The sequence below is a fragment of the Stenella coeruleoalba genome (assembly GCF_951394435.1).
Source record: "Stenella coeruleoalba genome assembly, chromosome: 1".
Taxonomy (NCBI): Eukaryota; Metazoa; Chordata; class Mammalia; order Artiodactyla; family Delphinidae; genus Stenella; species Stenella coeruleoalba.
This window is the reverse complement of record NC_137169.1, coordinates 37,897,304-37,916,517: the sequence shown is the minus strand read 5'-3', so window position 1 is coordinate 37,916,517 and position 19,214 is coordinate 37,897,304. Positions and strand designations below refer to the sequence as shown.

Genomic DNA, 19,214 nt, shown 5'->3' with positions numbered 1-19,214 from the left:
CTTTCACAGCAGCTAGTGCAGAGCGGAACCGGTGGGTCCCCGCCCGCGCTGTGTGGGGGCGGGAGGAGGGCGCCGTAACACTCAGAAAAGCCGCGCAGAGGGTGTGTATGTGTGTGTGTGTGTGTGTGTGTGTGTGTGTGTGTGTGTGTATTCGAGTGCTGCGCACACACCTCTGGCTCCGGAATGGGTGAGGCTGGGCGATGCTGGATGTGCACCTGAAAGAGCTCAGCGCCTTCTCCTGACTCTGGCTCCGGAATGGGTGAGGCTGGGCGATGCTGGATATGCACCTGAAAGAGCTCAGCGCCTTCTCCTGATTCCGGCACTTAGTCCAGCCAGGCACTCAGCAGGTGCCCAATGAATGTTTGCTGAGTGACGTTAAGCATCCTCAGTTAGGGAAGTGGGATTTTAAGGAACATTGGTAACAGAACTACAGAGGGTTTTGGAAGGTTTCCTGGAGTAGAGGAGCTGGATCTAAAACAGTGCTTGGAATTTAGCTAGCCACTGATACACACACACATCCAGTGTAGCCACTAAATTTAGACTAAAGGAGCAACCAGTATTGAAGCCGAAGAGGGCTACATCATGCTTGATCTTGTAAACTGATGCTTCTTAAACTTGACTGCGCATACATGAATTATCTGGGAATTGTTAAAATGCAGATTACAATTCTGTAACTCTGGGGTGGGGCCTGAGATTCTGCATTTCTAACAAGCTCCCTGCTGATGGCCATGCTGCTGGTCCAGGGACCACACTTTGAGTAACAAGGTTATAAAAGATGGTTCTAAGGTGCTGGGATTTTATTCTATGGGCAATGATGATCCCTAAAAAGCATTTTATGCTTTGGCTTGATTTTGTTTTTCTTTTTTTTTGCGGTACGCGGGGCTCTCACTGTTGTGGCCTCTCACTGTTGTGGCCTCTCCCGTTGCGGAGCACAGCCTCCGGACGCGCAGGCTCAGCGGCCATGGCTCACGGGCCCAGCCTCTCCGCGGCATGTGGGACCTTCCCGGACCGGGGCACGAACCCGTGTCCCCTGCATCGGCAGGCGGACTCTCAACCACTGAGCCACCAGGGAAGCCCCTTGATTTTGTTTTTTAATCCAAGTAATTCCAGCCCATGGTTACAGAAGGATTTATAATGAAAAGATAGTTACCGCAACCTATTCTTTCCCACCTCTAGTCCCACTCCCCAGAGGCAACCACGTTCAGCTATTTTTTCCTGGTGTTTATACTCATAACTCCACAATAGACTTATACCACTATGTCTTAATTTTAAACATTGTCTACTGACTTCCTATTATGATAAATAAGATCTACCTCACACTCTGTATTTCCTTCTTCCATTGGCCCTATACATTTCTATCATTATTTTTTAGCTTGTTACCTTTGTAATTTTAAGTAACATACTTTTCCTTAGTATGCCTTGAACCATGGAAGGGTTTTAAATCAGAGATTTACAAAACAGATTTGCCTTTTTGAAAAAATACTCTGGATTTTGCAAGGAGAAAGAATTAAAGGGGTAAAAATCTGGAGTCATGGAGACCAGCTAGAAGATAAGAAACTAAAATGGCCTGGACAGCGGCTGGTGGTAAGGTTGGAAAAGAATTAGACCTGAATGGAGGAGGACTCTTTAGGAGGTAAGATTGACAAGACTTGGTGACCAGTAACATTCATTTGTTTATACTGGCATTTGATAAATATTTGTCCAGAAAACGAATGATTTCAAAAAATATTATGGAGAATCTCCTATCTTCTAGCCGTTGTATGTGGTACAAAGAATACAATGGTGAGCAAACAGACCTGGACTGGTTGCTGGAGAGAGACAAGGAATCGAGGGTGACTCCCAGCTGTTTGATCTGATGCCATTCATGAAGGAAGGGAACACAAGAAGAGGACTGGGAGTGAGAAGAGTTGATTCTAGCAGGAGCTATGTTGAATTGGAGGGACCTATGAGAATGTCCAGCTGGTAGTTGAACACAGGTCTGCCTGGAGCTCAGGAGAAAGGCTAAGTCTGCAGATATGAGTTTAGGAATCTAGATGGTCAGAGAGCTCATGAGAGTGGATGAGATCTTCTGTGGAGAGAAGAGGGTCAGGGAGGAACCCTGCAGGACACCTTTCTAAAATGCCTTTTAAAAATGTGTTGGGATTTCTTCTATTCTAACACATACTTATTAGGAGAAATCACTGATTGCCTCAACTACCGAGACAAGCACTGTTAACATTTTGGGGATACTATCCCACCATTTCAGGAAGCAGATGGAATATGGAGAGCTCAAAAAAAATCTAACCTATCTTCTGGTTTCTTCTGTCTCCCTTTCATCTGTTATCCACAAAACAGTAAATGTTCTCTTAAATTGGATTATGTTGCTTCCCTGCATAAAACTGTGCCATGGCTACCCACTCACTTCAAATAAGCATCACCGTCACCTAGAAACTTTTTCGAAATGCAGTATTCTGCTCTGCCCCAGACTCCTGAATCAAAAACTCTAAGAATGGGGCCCAGCAATCTGTTTTAACAAGTCCTCCAAGTGATTCTGATGCAAGCTAAAGGTTGAGAACCACTGTGTTAAGCTAAGTGCTTCACATGTGTTAAACTCTATAAGTGTTATTATTGTCAGTATAGTGAGGGGTTAAGAGTGGAATCTGGAGCCAGGCTGCCTGGGTTTGAATTCTAGCTTTACCAACTTCATGATATTGGGCCTCATTTTCTTTGTCTAAAAGATTGGGATAGTAACAGTACCTACCTCATGGAGTTGTTGTGGAATTAAATTAGTTAATATAGTAAGATGCTTACTTAGAACAGTGACTGCCATGGAGTGTCATATGAGGTCATACTCATTTCACAGAGAAGGGAACCTGGGCTGAGACGTGAAGTGACTTGTCCAAGGTCTAGGTGGGTGGTAGAACCAGGTTTTTAATTCCCCCGTAGTCTGCAGTGGCCTTGCATGCTCTAGACCTGGGTGTAGGCTTGCCCAAGCAAAGGGAGGGGTATCTGGGTCCGAGGCCTGTAGCCCCTCTGACCCTGGCGTGCCCTGCGGTCTACTCCAAGGCTCTAGGACTCCGACCCCAATCGGGTTTGCCACCACGCAGTGTTGGGAGCGGGGAAGCTGCTCTCCCCCAGCCGCCCACCCGGCCAGCCAGCTGCAAGGCAGCCGAGGCACCGAGCACTACCGCTACTCGCTGGGGGAAGACACCAGCCGCCGCCCTAAGCGCCTCCCGCCGCCCTCTCACCCCGCGGCGGCGGCGGCGGCGGCGGAAGCGGGGAGGCGGGCCGCCCGGGCCGGGGCGGGGCCGCGAGCGGCATGGAGGAGGCGGAGGCCGCGGAGCGCCGGGCCGAGCAGTGCGGGCCCGAGCGGGGCCCGAGCGGGGCCCGGGCCCCCTGAGCCGTGAGTGCCTCTGGGCGGGGGTCCGGGAGGGGTGGCATGGCCGGGGCGGGTCCCCGAGTGCTGGGGCGGCCCAAGGCGCGGGAGGAGAAGAGCAGGGCCAGATAGGAGGGGGCGAGGGCGGAAGGGGGTGGAGAATGGGGGGGGGGGGTCGCTGCCCTTCGCTCACCCTAGGACTAGGAAGGCCCGGGGCTTGGTTCTTTTAGGGACTGATGAGCCTTGAGAGCCGATTATTTGGCCTCCAGCCTTGGGACAATGGGCAGTCCTGTCAGTTTCCCCAGCCCCAGGGGAGTTTCCAGGTGATCTGACCCCTCTGAAGGTTTCCTTTCCAGAGAAGTTGAGCCACTTTTCCCAGGTCACACAGCATGGATGCTGCAAGGATGAGTTACTGGGGGGTCCTCCTTCATCTCCCCAAGAAAGCATCAGACTTTGGGAGGAAAACTTTACCCCACATGACCCTCTGGTCTCCTCAGATTCCTGAAGGCATGGGTTGGCCAGGACAGTGGTGACCCCCCAATCCGGCATGGACGACTGGAAGCCCAGCGCCCTCATCAAGCCCTTTGGGGCTCGGAAAAAGCGGAGCTGGTATCTTACCTGGAAGTATAAACTGACCAACCAGCGGGCCCTGCGGAGATTCTGTCAGGTATAGAGGTGTCCCATACCTCCCAGGGGCTCCCTCCCAGCTTTACCCCAGCCTAGACTATGGGTACTGGAACCTACCTTGGCTGCCCCCACCCTGGAAAGAGGGTGGGAAACCTCTTTGTCTCATGTCCCTACCAGGTAGTGGGTTGGGTCCAGAGTTCTGGAATCAGAACCCAAGTACAACCTCCTAGGCTTCTGACAAACCTGAAGTTGGATCAGGAAGGCTTTGCCCAGGACCCACACCTGTCAGGCAGTCAGGGCTAGGACCCAGGTCTTCTGATCCCCAGCATGGTTCTCTGGGACTGGCTCCATCTCTAGGAACTAATTGTGGAGGAACCAAGGGAATCAAGGCTCAAATGGAAGAATACAGGAGTTCTGGGTAGGGAGCGCCCTGATGAAGGGGAAAGGGTCAGGGGAGGGTCCCTGAAGGAGGTGGTCGTGAAACTGAACCCAGGTCTGGGGGAGTAGAGCTGGTCAGACAGAGGGAAGAGAGGCAAAACCCAGGTTCTCCCTGTGTCATCACTTCAGCCAGAGCCCTCCTTTCAGCAAGACGCACAGTGATCTTTAGGGGGTGCCCCTCTTTAGTTGTCCCCACCCCTCCCCTCAGACAGGAGCTGTGCTTTTCCTACTGGTGACCGTCATTGTCAACATCAAGTTGATCCTGGACACGCGGAGAGCAATCAGCGAGGCCAATGAAGACCCGGAGCCAGAAAAAGACTATGGTAGGACCAGACTGAGGATGGGATTGGTGGTGGAGGGGGCGTCCCCTGGGATCCTGTGGCTGAAATGATGGGCAGAGCCCAAGGGGTGAGACACTGCTGGAGGGACTATCTCCATGACCTGTCACACACCCACAGATGAGGCCTTGGGCCGACTGGAGTCCCCACGGCGCAGAGGCAGTGGTCCCCGACGGGTCCTGGATGTGGAGGTATACTCAAGCCGCAGCAAAGTGTACGTAGCAGTGGATGGCACTACGGTGAGTGGGCTGGTGTCCAGTGTACGGTCACTGCATTCTACTTACTGTGTGGTCTGCTGGCTCTGGGTCCACTGCCCGAGTGGGAACTGCAGCTCTGCCAGTTTCTAGCTGTGTGACTTCGGAGGCCTCAGTTCCTCATCTGTAGACTGGGACTAATGATTTCTGCTTGTCAGGATTAAATGTAAGCTATGTGAACTGTATTACATGTAGTGGGATATTATCAAAAGTGATCAGTAGTATTAGTAGGCAGTTAATTCAGTGATTTATTTATTTCGTGGTCCCATTTATTTATTTATTTCCTGGTCCCTTCTTTGGCTTCGGTCTTGTCCTGGACGCTGGGAACCTGGAGGTAGTCAGCCCTGGCCCTACTTTGAGGGGTCCATCTGTGAGACGGTGATACCTCCAGCATGAGGCTGAGATAGTCAAGGGCTCTAAGAGTCGTGAAAGCTGGCGGGGGGTCGGGAGGTGTTGTAGAAAGATGGGATCTCTTTTGATGGGGGTGCTATGGAGGCTTCCTGGAAGAGATGGCCTTCAGGCTGGGTTGGAAGAGAACTGTGTGAACAGAAGCAGAGGAAGGAGGGGAGGTTTTGTTTCATGCAGCTGTTTTTTTTAAGTGCCCATAAGACAGAGAGACCTCAAATGCCAGAGTGAAGAGTTTGACCTTGTCTCTGCTACCCTGTAGGTGCTGGAGGATGAGGCCCGGGAGCAGGGCCGGGGCATCCATGTCATCGTCCTCAACCAGGCCACGGTGAGGTTCTAGGGGTAGGGGACCTAGAGGGCCAAAGCTGAGCCCTCCTTGCTGGTGACACTAACTCATGAGAGGTGTGTCTCCTGCCAGGGCCATGTGATGGCAAAGCGGGTGTTTGACACGTACTCGCCTCATGAGGATGAGGCCATGGTGCTGTTCCTCAACATGGTGGCACCTGGCCGAGTGCTCATCTGCACCGTCAAGGTCAGTGACTCTGCCTTGGCGCCATTCCCAACACCCCTAGCTCCAGCCCTTCTCATGGCCCTGGGTTCTGTGCCCCTAATATGGCATAGTGGCAAGAGCCTCTGGAGGAAGGTGACCAGGTTCCAATCCTATCCTTGTCAATGGAGAGCAAGACAGAGTCCCTACCCTTATGGAGCTTACACCAATAGGGCAAGAGCAACAAAAAGCAGCCAAATAAATCTACCATGTCAGGAAAAGATAACTTGTATGAAGAAGAAAATTAAGCAAGGGAGACAGGGTGATGGGGGTGCATTTTAGAAAGGGGAGGCCTCTGTAAGGACAAGACCTGTGCACAGAAAGCTGGAGGAAGTGAGGAGTGAGCCATGTGAATATCTGGAGGAAGAGCATTCTAGATAGAAAGAATGGTAAGTGCAAAGGCCCTGAATTGGTAAGGTGCTTGGTGTGGAACAGCCGGGCTGCCAGTGGAGCTGGAGTAGAATAAGGGAGGGGAGGAGAAGGGTGATGAGAAGAGGGCAAGGAGGTAGCAGGGGACAGAGGTGCAGACTGTGTGGGATCATGTTAAGGACTAATTAGCCTAGTGACCTTGGGTGATTCTCAGAATCTGTCTAAGCCTTTAATTATCTGTGAAATGATAGAAACCACAAAGGGTTGTTGTGATAGTTTAATGAGCTAATTTAAGTAAAAGGTTTTACATGGTGCTTGACATGTAGTTAGTGTTCCCTGATGCTAGGTCTGCTGGAGCTGTGCCAGTCAGGCTGACCACCTTTTCTGGTCTCCCAGGATGAGGGCTCCTTCCACCTCAAGGACACAGCCAAGGCTCTGCTGAGGAGCCTAGGCAGCCAGGCCGGCCCTGCCCTGGGCTGGAGGGACACCTGGGCCTTCGTGGGACGAAAAGGAGGTGCCAGGACCGTAGGCCATCCGCCCTGTAGTATGAAGGGGCTGAGAGGAGCAGAACTCCAGGAGATGGGGTGGGCTGGGGGCAAATAGGAGTCGGTGGTGGTAGGCTGGATGAAAGTGGGCCGGGAGATGGGAAGAAGCTCCAGAACTGCAGCCTGGGCCCCCATTGCCCCTCATTTCTGCCCCCTGCCAGGTCCTGTCCTCGGGGAGAAACATTCTAAGTCACCTGCCCTCTCCTCCTGGGGGGATCCAGTCCTACTGAAGACAGATGTGCCGCTGAGCTCAGCTGAAGGTGGGGTTAGCGGGCGCTGGGCTCCAGGGCAGTGCCTGGGCTGGGGATAGGCATTTGGGTTCTCTTCACGGGGCTCTATTCTTGACTGGGTGCCTGGTGTTCTCCAAACCACACTGGCCTCATGCCCTCATCCTGTTGACCTCATCCCTCCCTCAGAAGCAGAGTGCCACTGGGCAGACACAGAGCTGAACCGTCGCCGCCACCGCTTCTGCAGCAAAGTCGAGGGCTATGGGAGTGTGTGCAGCTGCAAGGACCCCACACCCATCGAGTTCAGCCCTGACCCAGTGAGTGGGGCCTTGGGCAGCGAGGCCCGGACTCCTTCCCAGCTTGGCAAGGGGCCCCAGGAAAGGTCCAGGTTGGGCTTTCCCTGCCCCAGCCTGGGAGGGAACCGGGAGCTGAGGATTTATGCTGAGCTCTGAAAGACGGGGCGTCTTGGTTGTGGGGAAGGAGCAGGCCATGTGAGCGAAGGCCTAGAGTTGGAGTTGGGCTGAGTGTGTGGAGGGGCCAGGACAGGGAAGACCCTCTGCCTTTTCCCTTGCGTCTCCCTCTCCCTCAAGACTCTTCCCCGGGTGGGGATCCCAGTTTGAAGAGAGAGTGAGGCAAGAGCTGAACACTATTTCTCCCTCAGCTCCCAGACAACAAGGTCTTCAATGTGCCTGTGGCTGTCATTGCGGGAAACCGGCCCAATTACCTGTACCGGTGAGCCTGGGAGGGGGCTGTATCCAGCACTGAACAGGAGGGTGCTCAGTGGTGGGAACCCGAGGCTCATGTACCTGCAGGGGGAACTCTTGAGGTGGGCGGAATGGAAACAGATTCTAGGTGCATTCACCTTTGGGGGTGAACATGGAGAATCTGGGCCCATCTGTAAGCACAGGGGAGTCCTGATTTGGGGGGACAAAGAGGCCTAATCCAACCCTGGGCTCCCCAGGATGCTGCGCTCTCTACTCTCAGCCCAGGGGGTGTCTCCCCAGATGATAACAGTTTTCATCGACGGCTACTATGAGGTGAGTGGGGCTTGGGGGCTTTGGGCGGAGCAGAGCGCAGGGTTGCTGCTGCTGAGTAGCAGTGATCACAGAGGACTGGCAAGGGAGACAGCCCGGGCAAGGGCCATGAAATGTGCAGGGCTTGGCGTGTCAGAGCCTACAGGGGTGGGCAGGGGGCGGGTGGCTCACATGATGACCAGCGGCCATGCCCCTTAGGAGCCGATGGATGTGGTGGCGCTGTTTGGTCTGAGGGGCATCCAGCACACTCCCATCAGCATCAAGAACGCCCGTGTGTCTCAGGTACCGCCTAGGCAAGGATGGAAGGGGTGGACACCTGGCCCCACTGTCCACCCCAAAGCTCATGTGCCCTATTCCTACTCCCCACCCAGCACTACAAGGCCAGCCTCACTGCCACTTTCAACCTGTTTCCGGTGAGTAGTAAAGACAAAACTCTTGGACCTAGAGAGGGGAAACATGGGCATAAGTCTGGTCTTGTTATATAGCAAGCTCTTCCTCTCTCTGGGTCTCATCCTCCTGATGTGGAAAATGGGGGTAGTGCTGCCTGAGAAGTGGGATGGAGGTGGAAGAGATGGGATGAGAAAGTCCCCCTTGGGATCATGTTGTCCCCCACCCCCTACAGGAAGCCAAGTTTGCTGTGGTTCTGGAGGAGGACCTGGACATCGCTGTGGATTTTTTCAGGTGAGGGAAGTGTCCCTCCATGCAGCTCCAAGCTGCGTAGGGCCTCTGTGCATGAGTGGGTCTCCAGGGAGGAGGGCAATGAGGGGTCTTGGAAAGCTTTCCAGAGGAAGCAAGCTCCAAAGTGGGGAAAAATCCTGAGCAAAGGTGGGCTGGTGGGGGTCGGGGCTGGAGTAGAGAGTAGAAAGGATGAATGGAGACAGTGGGGCTCTGGGGGAAGGAGGCATGACTCCGGAGTCCCATCTCCAGTTCTTCCAGCATCACTGTGTGACTGGGTTTGTCCTTGCCCCTCCCTGAACCCCTGGACCCTGCCTCTCAGTTTCCTGAGCCAATCCATCCACCTGCTGGAGGAGGACGACAGCCTGTACTGTATCTCTGCCTGGAATGACCAGGTAGGCTGAGTGGCCAGGGGTCAGCTGCGGAGTTGGTAGAGGCCCCGAGCTAACACCTCCCATCACGGCCCCCTGTCCCCAGGGGTACGAACACACAGCTGAGGACCCAGCACTGCTGTACCGCGTGGAGACCATGCCTGGGCTGGGATGGGTGCTCAGGAAGTCCTTGTACAAGGAGGAGCTTGAGCCCAAGTGGCCCACACCGGAAAAGGTACCCTGGCAGGGTAGGGTGAGTGGGCTGAAGTCCCCTACCAGCTTGGAACCTCGTAACTCTCAGAGTCTTCCATGCCCCCAGCTCTGGGACTGGGATATGTGGATGCGGATGCCGGAGCAACGCCGAGGCCGAGAGTGCATCATCCCTGACATTTCCCGGTCCTACCACTTTGGCATCGTTGGCCTCAACATGAATGGCTACTTCCATGTGAGTGGGAGGCAGGGGTGTTGGGGCATAGGGCACAGTGTGGTAAAAGGGGCAAGAACATGGACTCGAGCGACCCCAGCTCTGCCACTCACTAGCCATGTAGCCTTAGGGAAATTACTTACCTTCTTTTGCCTCAGTTTCTTTATTTGTGAAATGAGGATAAAAATACTCCTACCTCATAGGGTTGTGAGGTTATGAGGTTTAAATGAGTTAATATGTATAATATGTTTTGGACTGTAAACATTATATAAGGATTAGCTGGTATTATTTTTATCATTACTATTTTTAGCACTAGACTGTGGGTGTGGGGAGCATATTTCGGCTGCCACGCACTCGTCCAGCCCAGCAAACTCTGCCCTCTCCTGTCCTTGCAAGTGCTGAGGGCTAAGCCTCAGCCTGAAGTGAACAGAGAGGGCCCCAGGTTGCCACCGCTTCATCGCTGTGTCCAAAGGGCCACTCCCCAGTTATAGCCAGGGAGGCCTTGAGACAACCCAGTGTAAAGAATGGAGAGTTTCCAGCTTGGAACCTCCTAGAAGCCAGAAGGGCCTTCAGAGGCTGATTACTACAAGACCCCCACTCATCTCCGAGAGGGACGGGGAGTGACCTCATGTCCTTCACCCTTAGTACCTTAGTCATAGCAGTTTTCTCCCTCCCAGTCCAGCCTGTCCCTTTGCAGGGGCCATTCCTGGCTTCTGTGGCCCTAGAACAGCAGGCCCAGGGAGAGCCACTGGGGACAAGGACTAGCTCAGGGGTCAGTAGCATGAGATGCCAGTATGAGCATGAGCTCTCTGGCAATGGTGGAGCCAGAGGGACCTTTATAGATCTAGGACTTCATTTGTGGGCCTCGTGGATGTGTGGTGGGTCAGCAGGCAGGTGTGGGCCAGACAGTGTAATGCCCTGATTTTCACCTTCACGTCCGTTCCAGGAGGCCTACTTCAAGAAGCACAAGTTCAACACGGTTCCAGGTGTCCAGCTGAGGAACGTGGACAGGTGGGGGCTGGGGACGGCCAAGGGGAGGATACTTAGGGGCCTTGATAACCAGTGCCTGACAGGCCCTACTAGCCCTGTGGTCTGTGTGTTTACCCCAGCCCTGCTTCCCCCCAATCTCCATGTCATCCCTTGAGGGGCTACTCCCTCCCCTGACCCATTTCTCCCTCTCCTTTAGTCTGAAGAAAGAAGCCTATGAAGTGGAAGTTCACAGGCTGCTCAGGTATGGCCTAGGGCAGTGGGGTATATGAGGCAGGGGGTAAGGAGAAGTCAATACTGGGAGTCTTGGTCCCATAATTTGTGGGGCCCACTGCAAAATGAAAACCAGGCTCCCTTGTTCAAACATTATTAAGTGGGACTTCCCTGGCAGTCCAGTGGTTAAGACTCCACACTCCCAATGCAGGGGGCACGGGTTTGATCCCTGGTTGGGGAACTAAGATCTCATGTGCCGTGGCCAAAAAATGCCAAAAAACAACAAATGTTAAGAATTCCAAGATGGCAGCAGTAGAGCATTAAAAGCACAGGGCCTGTGTGACACACTCATGAGGTAGGCCCTGTCTTGGCCTTTCTTCCCCACTCCCTGCTACAGTGAAGCTGAGGTTCTGGACCACAGCAAGAACCCTTGTGAAGACTCTTTCCTGCCAGACACGGAGGGCCACACCTATGTGGCCTTTATCCGAATGGAGAAGGATGATGACTTCACCACCTGGACCCAGCTTGCCAAGGTGCCTCAATACCACACCTACCCCAGGAATACCCCTCCCCAAGATACAAGGAGCCTTTCTGGAATCTTCCACCTCAGAACCTTCTCTTCATACTCTCAGAGCCTCTCTTCTAAGCCCCTTTACAAATCCATATTCTTGAAGATGCTACCTCTTGCAAACTGAGGAGGCTGCTGAGGAGAGGGGGTTGGCCAAGGGCCCTCCCCACAGCTCTCCGACTCTTGCCTTTGCCCCACCCCACCCCCACCAGTGCCTCCATATCTGGGACCTGGATGTACGTGGCAACCACCGGGGCCTGTGGAGATTGTTTCGGAAGAGGAACCACTTTCTGGTGGTGGGGGTCCCAGCCTCCCCCTACTCGTGAGTGACTCTATTCTGTCCTTGGAAATGGAAGACTAGTGGGGTTAGGGGACGTAGCTAATGACCTCCTCCCTATTCGTTTTCCTGTTATCTTCCCAGAATGAAGAAGCCACCATCAATCACCCCAATTTTCTTGGAGCCACCCCCAAAGGAGGAGGGAGCCCCAGGAGCTGCAGAACAGACATGAGACCTCCTCCAGGACCCTGCAGGGCTGGGTACTGTGTACCCCCAGGCAGGCTAGCCCTTCACCCAATCCTGTAGGATTTTGTAGACACTCTCAGGGGCTGGGGCTGGTTTGTTTTTAACATGAGACTTAATTACTAACTCCCAGGGGAGGGTTCCCCTGCTCCAACATCCCTGTTCCTGAGTTGGAGGTCTATTTATTTACTTCCTTGTCGGGAAAGGGCAGGATAGTACCTGGGAATCTTTGGGATCCCTGGGCAGCTGATCCTGCCCTTTGTATACTCCCTCCTCCCAGGCCTGGCTCAGAATCTAACCTATTTATTGACTGTCCTGAGGGCCTTGGAAACCGGCGGAAGCCTGTAGGGCCTTGATTTTTTTTTTTGGACTGGGGTGCTGCCCTGAGGGTGGGGCAGGCTCTTACTCAGGAAACTGCTGTGCCCAACCCATGGACAGGCCCAGCAGGGGCCCACCTGCTGATGCAGACTCACTCAGAGACCCTCAGACACTGAACCAGGCCTCTTTCAGCCTCCTCTTTGTCCAGATTTCCAAAGCTGGATGAGGTGGTCATTGATTAAAAAAGGAGAAAAGCTCTGGGGATTGTCTTGTGACTCTCTGTGTGTGTGTGTGTGTGTGTGTGTGTGTGTGTGTGTGTGTGTGTGAGAGAGAGAGACAGACACACACAGAGACAGACAGAGAAAGAGAGAGAGATGGGTGGGAGAGAGGATGGTCATGATGGATGATGGGTTTTCTTTACTGTCCTCCACAGGTTTATCTTCCATTTGGGGCCATTTGGCCAGCAGGGGATGCCCAAGTCTCAAACTCCAATGTTTTTACCCTAGAACAACAGAGCCTGACCTTTGCCCCACCCTACTTGGGGCTGAGCTCAGAGCGGCCACCCTATACCCCATTCCCACTGTTTAATTAACCATCAGGCTGTTTTCTGCCTAGCTCGTGTCTGGGCCAGGGCACCTGTCCCCAAAAATGGAGCAAGAGAGAGCAAAAAGGGATACCTGGGGATGGGGGCGGGGGGCGGTGATAGAGAGCAGGTGAGTATAGTGGAGGTGGGAAGGAAGTGGATGAGACAGAGCTGAATGGGCATCATTCAGGAAGTGAGGACTGGGCTGCCGGTGGAGACATAGGAACAAGGATGTCTATGGTCCTTAGGGTACTTTGTATGCAGACTCCATATCTGGGCATTTTTCTGGAGAAAAGCCATCATTTTCATCAGATCACCCAACCAGTGATCCAAAGAAGTCAGGAAGATCTAAGTTGGTAACGCTAGCACCAGAAAATGGATGAGATTGTCCAGAGGAAGTGGTTGAGATAGCCCAAGGCACAGGGCATGACATTTAAGGAAACTGTGAAGGACTTAGGTTCAAGAGAGTAAGTGTAGGACACTTGGAGAAGGGGTCTGCCTGCAGAGCCCTTGCAAAGTGAGCCTCATGAGCTCCTTATATAGAGCCTTGGCCAGGGAGGCAGGAGCTGGCTGGAGCTCTGCCCTGTCACCAGCTCTCTGCCCTTGCCTCTCCAAGCGGTGCCTGGAGCCCCGCTCGGCGATGGCACGGGTGGTGTGTGGCTTCAGTGTTTGCTGGAGGTAGAGATAGCGCTTGAGGTGCCACAACAGCCAGGTTGAGGAACAATTAGTTCATAATGAGGTGGAGGAGGCCCACCCAGGGCAGACAAATCCCTTGTAGCCTCTATACAGGTGCCTGGGGGTGGGGTAGTGTGAGAGGCATAGAAAGGTGGTAAAGGTGGGAGGGGGCTAAGTGCTCTACCTGCCCATCCTCCCAGCAGGCTGCTGATCTGGGCCTCACAGACCAGCTCTCAGGCACTGCACTGCACCGGCTAGGTCGCAGTTCCTTTTTGGATTCACGAGGGGTGATGGATCTGGGTTGCCCTAGTAAAACCGGGGAAGAGGAATCCAGGGCTCAGAGGCAAGCAAGGAGGACTGGTTTGCCAGGCTGGGCTTCGCCTGGTAGTAGACACCATATCCTCCGGCCACAGCCTCCCACCCTAGTGCTATGTCTCCTGCAGCAGCAATCAGATCTATGTCTGGGACATTCTGGCCTAAAAGTAAGTCATGTTCCCATGTCAGCCAGGATCCCACCCGGCTCTGGAGTCAGATGTCCCGGACCCACATCCAGGCTCAGCTCTTCATGGGAGGTTGTGGGCCTGGAACAAGTCACTTGGCCTTTCTAGGCCCAGTTTCTGGAACATGGGGGTGGTTAAGACTCGATAAGAGATCAAATCTATAGAGCCCTGGGCAACAAAGACCGAGAGTAAATGAAATTCTTTCTGAAGTCCCCAAAGCAGGGACAGGTCGGGGGCTGTGCCTGCATGAGAAGGGTAGGCAGCTTGGGTCCCCTGATGGGGGCTTCCGGAGGGCTTCCCAGAGCCTAAGGAATGACCCTCTTCCATCGCCCTGGCAATATTTCGGCTCTCCCTGCCCCCACTTGGGCACAAGCTTTTTATTTTCATAGCTTTCCAGCCCAGTGCTCCTACCCAGGAGAGGGCAGTTTCAGGCCAAAGTCCTCCCACATTATAGGACTGCAGACTGGCTCAGCCCCTGCTTCCTCCCTCAGTGTCCTCTTGGCCATCCTTGCTAGGCTCCCTCCCAGGCCTGGCATCCGAATGAAGGTGAGAAATAGCCACCCACCTCCGTGCTACTTCCATTCTGCTACATTTCTGGGAGCCTTCTGAGTCAATAGCCCCACAGGAATCTGAGGCCTGTTGAGGCATGATGGGTCCCTCTCCTGAAGGATACACGAAAAGAGTCCAAATGGAAACATTTTAATGGGTTTTTGAGTTCTGAAGTGCTTTCTACACATCTGCCTGGTGACTGCTGATTTTGCATATGCTCGTGTTGTCGGTGCAGTGCCTTTAATCCCCCCTGTGGAGTACTGGGATCACCAAGAGCACCCCACCCCCCTGGCCTGAGAGGGTATCAAGGGTTTAAGAAACAGACTGGAGGAATGGGCAAGAGGATTGGCTACCTTAGAGGCTCTGAAATAGGTGGGCCCCAACATCACCAATGGAAGGACAAGTCTGGCACAGGTTCAAGGGGGTGCTGCCTATTTGGCCCCAGGCCCACTCCAGCCCAAGTGACACTGTTAGATCCTGTCTCCACGCTGATCACTGCCTCTTGGCAGTGCTGGGGTGCCCCTTCCCAGTTCCTGTATGGCAGCAGCAGTGGCGGAGGCAGAAGCCGACTTATTTCAGATTGCAGTACAGATACATGGACACAATCATGGCAGCCAGCTGATGAGAAAGGAACAGGCAGAGAGGAAGAAACATGATCAGGGTCCTTAAGCTTTAGTCCCCTGGCCCCCAGACATTCAACATGAAGTTTTGTTAGAAGTCTGTCTCTTCCAGAAAGGCCTCAGACATGGATCAAGCAGCCCTGAGCCCATGGGGATATCCTGCCCCAACCTCCTCCCCTCCTTACCTCTAAGCCCCCAATTCCAGCTGCCACACCACCCACGGTAACTGCATTGGTTCTGATGTCATACAGAAGCTGATTGAAGCAACCCTTGGAGGGGAGAGAGCATCTATAGTCAGCAGCTGCCCCCACTCACATTCAGCTCTCCGGGGCCATGAAAGCAGCCCAACCTCCCAGGCCAACCTATACCTCTACTTTCTGGTTCTGGGCCTCGACACTAGTGCAGGGTTCCACAAATGTGCCATTGTCACGGTCAAAGCAACAGTATGGGGGAAAGACGTTGTTCTCTTTTACATAGGGAGAGTCCTCAAAATCTGTGTAGTTGGTGAAGCCACAGCACTTGAGCTGAAGATGAGGAGAAGAGATGGTCAGTGGGGCCTTGCTTATTTCTCCTCACCCCAAAATCTCCCCCAGCCCACCTTACCCCTTCCATGGTGGAGTTCCACACTTGGGTGAAGTCTTTTTGGGAACCGTACTCTTTCTTGATGGTGGGCACTACCATCAACGTCAGGAAGTTCTCAGCCTGGGTGGGGAAAGTCAGTGTTTAGGGCCTGGTAGGGAGGGTGGCCATTCGCAGTGCTTTGCCCAGTTGTTCCCCCCTTGCCCCATCCCCGCTCCTCACCACTGTGGTGTACACCAAGGCAACCACGGCAGCTGCAACCTCAGCAATGAAGATGACGAGGAGGATGAAGAAGAACTGAGTGGAGAACAGGGATCTTGAGTTTTAGGGAGAGACAGTCCCTCATGCATTCCTTGCCCTAACCCACCCCCACATGAAAACAAGTCAGGGGCCCCACTGGCTGAGGCCCCTGGAGTCCAGAGCAGGGCTTGGGGATCCCCAGGGCCTGGTGTCAAGGGTGAGGGACCCTGGGTCTCGGTTACGGGCCTGTGGAGCTGGGTTTGACACACCATGATGAGGGCGCACTTGTTCTCAGTCTGAGCACCATAGCAGCCCAGGAAACCAAGAGTGAGGAGCACAGCGCCAGCTGCGATGAGGAAGTAGCCCACGTTGACAAACTGCATGGCACTGGATGATAGTGGCCCGAAGATCTTCATGAAGGATGTTCCGTCGACTGACACCCAGATGCCCACTGCCAACAGGGCCACACCACATAGCTGGAGACAGAGAGGCAGGCCTTGAAACAGTGCCGTCAAGCAGCTCCCTACCACGCAACTGAGTGAGGGAGATGGGAGACGAGAAACTTCCCCCTTTATTGACTATGGAGTCTAAAAACTCATCCTGTAGGGAGGAAAAACATCCATTAGAGCCAGAAAGATGGGAGCTGGAACATCCATAGCCAGCACCAGGCTGCACACCTAGGCAGATATAAATGGGATCAGGGATTCCAGAAATAGCTGAAGGGTGGGGGGAGGGGCAAGGCTTTCCCTCTCTGTTGCCAGGGTCATGCCACATAGCTAGGGGTGAAAAAGTAGGTGAACATCCCCCCCAGCAGCTTCCCCCTCCCCCCCGCTCCCCTCTCCATTCCCCCCTCCAGGTGCCTGGAACGACTGTCCTCTGATAGGTGGAAACAGGGGGGTGGGAGCCTTGAGCAGTCTCCACAGTCACCATAGCAACAGAGGCATGGCTGAGGTTTACACCTGCTCCCAACATTGGAGAGGGCGGTGGTGAGAAGGGATACCCACCCCAAGGCCCCATTTGGCTTCCCTCCAGAACCAGCCTAGACTTCTCCTTGCCACCCAAGTGGAAACTGAGGCACCAGAGAGGAAGTACAGCCAGAGCTCTTAGGGGCTCTCTGGCTCAACCCCCAGCTCAGAGGGAATCCTGAAGCCCAGACTGGGGAGGAGGGCACTGCCCAGTTCCCACAGCTTAGAGCAAAGCCTTGCTGATCCAGAGCTTCAGTGGATAAATCAGCCTGACACTGCCTAGGTAGGTGTCCAGTCCCTACTTCCCAGCTATGGAAACTGAGGCTAGAACCAGGAGTGAGGTGGCAGATGGTGGGTGGATCCCAGGCATGTTTGCCCAAGGACAGAAAGCTGGGCTTTTAGCCTACAGGGTCAAATTTCAAGGAGTCTGAGGCCTGCCCTGCCCAGTCTGGCGAGGCAAGGGCAACAGAAGCAGAAACCAAACCAGATTTGCCTTTAACCCCCTCGGGCCAGAGCCCCTGCTCTCCAAATCCCTTCAGTCCTGTTGCCTTCTTCAGATACATGGATAAAGTCTAGTTCCCTGAAACCAGAGGAAGCCCAAGGCACAGACCACATCGGAGTCAGAGTTTACTCCCCCCCAGCCCAATTTCTCCAAATTCATCTATACTTCATGTCTCCATTTCCTCCCCTTTCACTCACCCTAACCCACTCTCATGTGGCGCCAAGGTCTCTGGTGACATGTGCTTAGTCATGGGTGGATCCTCTTTGACCTCCCTGATAACCTCGCTCGCCCTCCTGGTTTGCTTCCTGCTGCTCTTTCTTCATTTGCTTCCTGGTGACCATTTCCCTGTTTATCCCTTGTAAGCTGAGTTTCCTGGAGTTCACTCTCCCTGAGTGGTTTCACCCCTCCCATGGCTTCAACAATCACCTATGGGCACATGACTTTCAAATATCCTGAGCTGCAACCCCACTGGGTACACAGCTGCCTGTGAGATATCCCCCAGGTTGTTCTTGCCAGAGACGTGGTCATCATCTCCAAGATGATGTCTCCCTTGCCCCTTCTTCCATCCCTTAGCCACCATCCAAGGGCTTTGTCCTTTGTCCATTTTGTCCATTTCTGCCCATCTCTAGGGTTCATGCCTCATTGCTCAGCTTCCTCAAACATGCCCTATATAATCTGTTCCTGGTTTTCTGAACAATATTTGATTTCATTGCCTTTGGGCCTTTCTGCATGCTTTACCAACCCCCTCACTCAGTGCAAATTCCTAGCCTCAGCTATTTCCTCCTGGAAGTCTTCTCTGACCAGGCAGGGTTCAAGCCCCTCCTATGGACCCCTGTGCTAAGACCACGTATACTATGTCAAAACTGTCTGCCTATCTGACCGGCTGGACCTGAGATCCCCAAGGGCAGAGAAAGGGCTTGCTTACCTGTCACCCCAGCACTCAGCACAGGGTCTTAGGCAATGTGTTTGTTGAATGAATAAGGGCTGCTTGCAGCTGACACTCTGCTCCGATGTCTCTGGGCCTTCTGTGCTTTTGGTTCCCCATCATACAGAGGCCACTGAATTTCCTTCCACACGAGGTGACCTTGGGCAAACCCCTTCCCCTCACTGGGGCCCCAGCCTGTTAGCCTACTCTGCCCTGCTGTAAGCCTGCCTGAGCTGAAGCTTCCTGGAAGGGAGAGGATGCCCCTAACCTTCTCCACCCCAACTGTGTGGCAGCCAGGCTGCTACTGGGACCAGGACTCAGCATTTGGGAAAACTTCTGCACCTCCTCAACTTGCAGGAAGAATCTGGGCATAGCAGTCTCCTCTTCCCCAGTTCGGGCTCTGCTCAGGTTAAGACCTACTCCTATAGGGAACCCCAAAGAGCCCATAACCCCCACACTTACAAAGATGAGCATATTGAAGAGGATCATCATGGTCTTAATGAAGTTGAAGCACTGCATGGTGGCTCCTGGGAGGCAGATGTGTGTGTTAGGACCTTGCTCCCTGCCCCCACCCCCAACCTGGGCTGACACACCAGACTCCAGCATCCTGGACTCACATAATCACCAAGCTTTTCCTGCATCTGGACTCTGACACCTCAGGACTTTTCCCAATTGCCATCCTGACGCTCCTATCCCTCTGTACTGCCCAGGCCCTCTACCAACACCTGGCACTCTGAAATCCTAACATCCCAGGTTCCTCTACTGGCACCCCAAGCCTGAATCCCACGCTACAGGGTCACTCCATGCCCTTCCCTGGCACCTGTGTATCCTGGGCTTTCCACTCCCCCCGAAACCAATCCT

The 19,214-nt window shown here is 53.7% G+C and overlaps 2 protein-coding genes across 3 annotated transcripts; one reads left to right on the top strand and one right to left on the bottom strand.

Annotated features, from left to right (window-relative positions):
* The first annotated feature begins 3,168 nt into the window (after window positions 1-3,168).
* Window positions 3,169-12,473, top strand: POMGNT1 (protein O-linked mannose N-acetylglucosaminyltransferase 1 (beta 1,2-)). 2 transcript variants are annotated; one of them, XM_079918952.1, is made up of 22 exons: window positions 3,169-3,382; window positions 3,853-4,022; window positions 4,629-4,743; window positions 4,879-4,997; window positions 5,680-5,745; window positions 5,836-5,949; window positions 6,730-6,877; window positions 7,040-7,138; window positions 7,295-7,422; window positions 7,767-7,837; window positions 8,067-8,142; window positions 8,338-8,421; window positions 8,511-8,552; window positions 8,762-8,820; window positions 9,137-9,209; window positions 9,292-9,420; window positions 9,505-9,630; window positions 10,556-10,620; window positions 10,796-10,840; window positions 11,207-11,342; window positions 11,590-11,699; window positions 11,799-12,473. In XM_079918952.1, the coding sequence occupies exons 2-22, from the start codon at window positions 3,903-3,905 to the stop codon at window positions 11,884-11,886; spliced, it is 2,013 nt and encodes a 670-aa protein (XP_079775078.1). In that variant the 5' UTR covers window positions 3,169-3,382; window positions 3,853-3,902; the 3' UTR covers window positions 11,887-12,473. The 2 variants fall into 2 exon arrangements, with proteins under 2 accessions (XP_079775078.1, XP_079775079.1); XM_079918953.1 differs by having other exon boundaries at window positions 3,171-3,382; window positions 6,730-6,847.
* Window positions 12,474-15,041: 2,568 nt separating this feature from the next.
* TSPAN1 (tetraspanin 1) lies at window positions 15,042-18,872 on the bottom strand (the record flags this gene model as incomplete). The annotated part of the gene is made up of 7 exons (XM_079941293.1): window positions 15,042-15,140; window positions 15,328-15,411; window positions 15,511-15,666; window positions 15,746-15,844; window positions 15,944-16,018; window positions 16,231-16,437; window positions 18,816-18,872. The coding sequence occupies 7 exons, from the start codon at window positions 18,870-18,872 to the stop codon at window positions 15,093-15,095; spliced, it is 726 nt and encodes a 241-aa protein (XP_079797419.1). The 3' UTR covers window positions 15,042-15,092.
* Window positions 18,873-19,214: the final 342 nt, after the last annotated feature.

What these genes read in the sequence shown, in the direction of transcription:
- POMGNT1 (XM_079918952.1), top strand. Translation starts at nt 3,903, where the DNA reads ATGGACGACTGGAAGCCCAGCGCCCTCATCAAGCCCTTTGGGGCTCGG. An exon ending in TAGCAGTGGATGGCACTACG is followed by an intron (nt 4,998 to 5,679) that starts GTGAGTGGGCTG and finishes GCTACCCTGTAG; the next exon opens with GTGCTGGAGGATGAGGCCCG. An exon ending in AGAACGCCCGTGTGTCTCAG is followed by an intron (nt 8,422 to 8,510) that starts GTACCGCCTAGG and finishes CTCCCCACCCAG; the next exon opens with CACTACAAGGCCAGCCTCAC.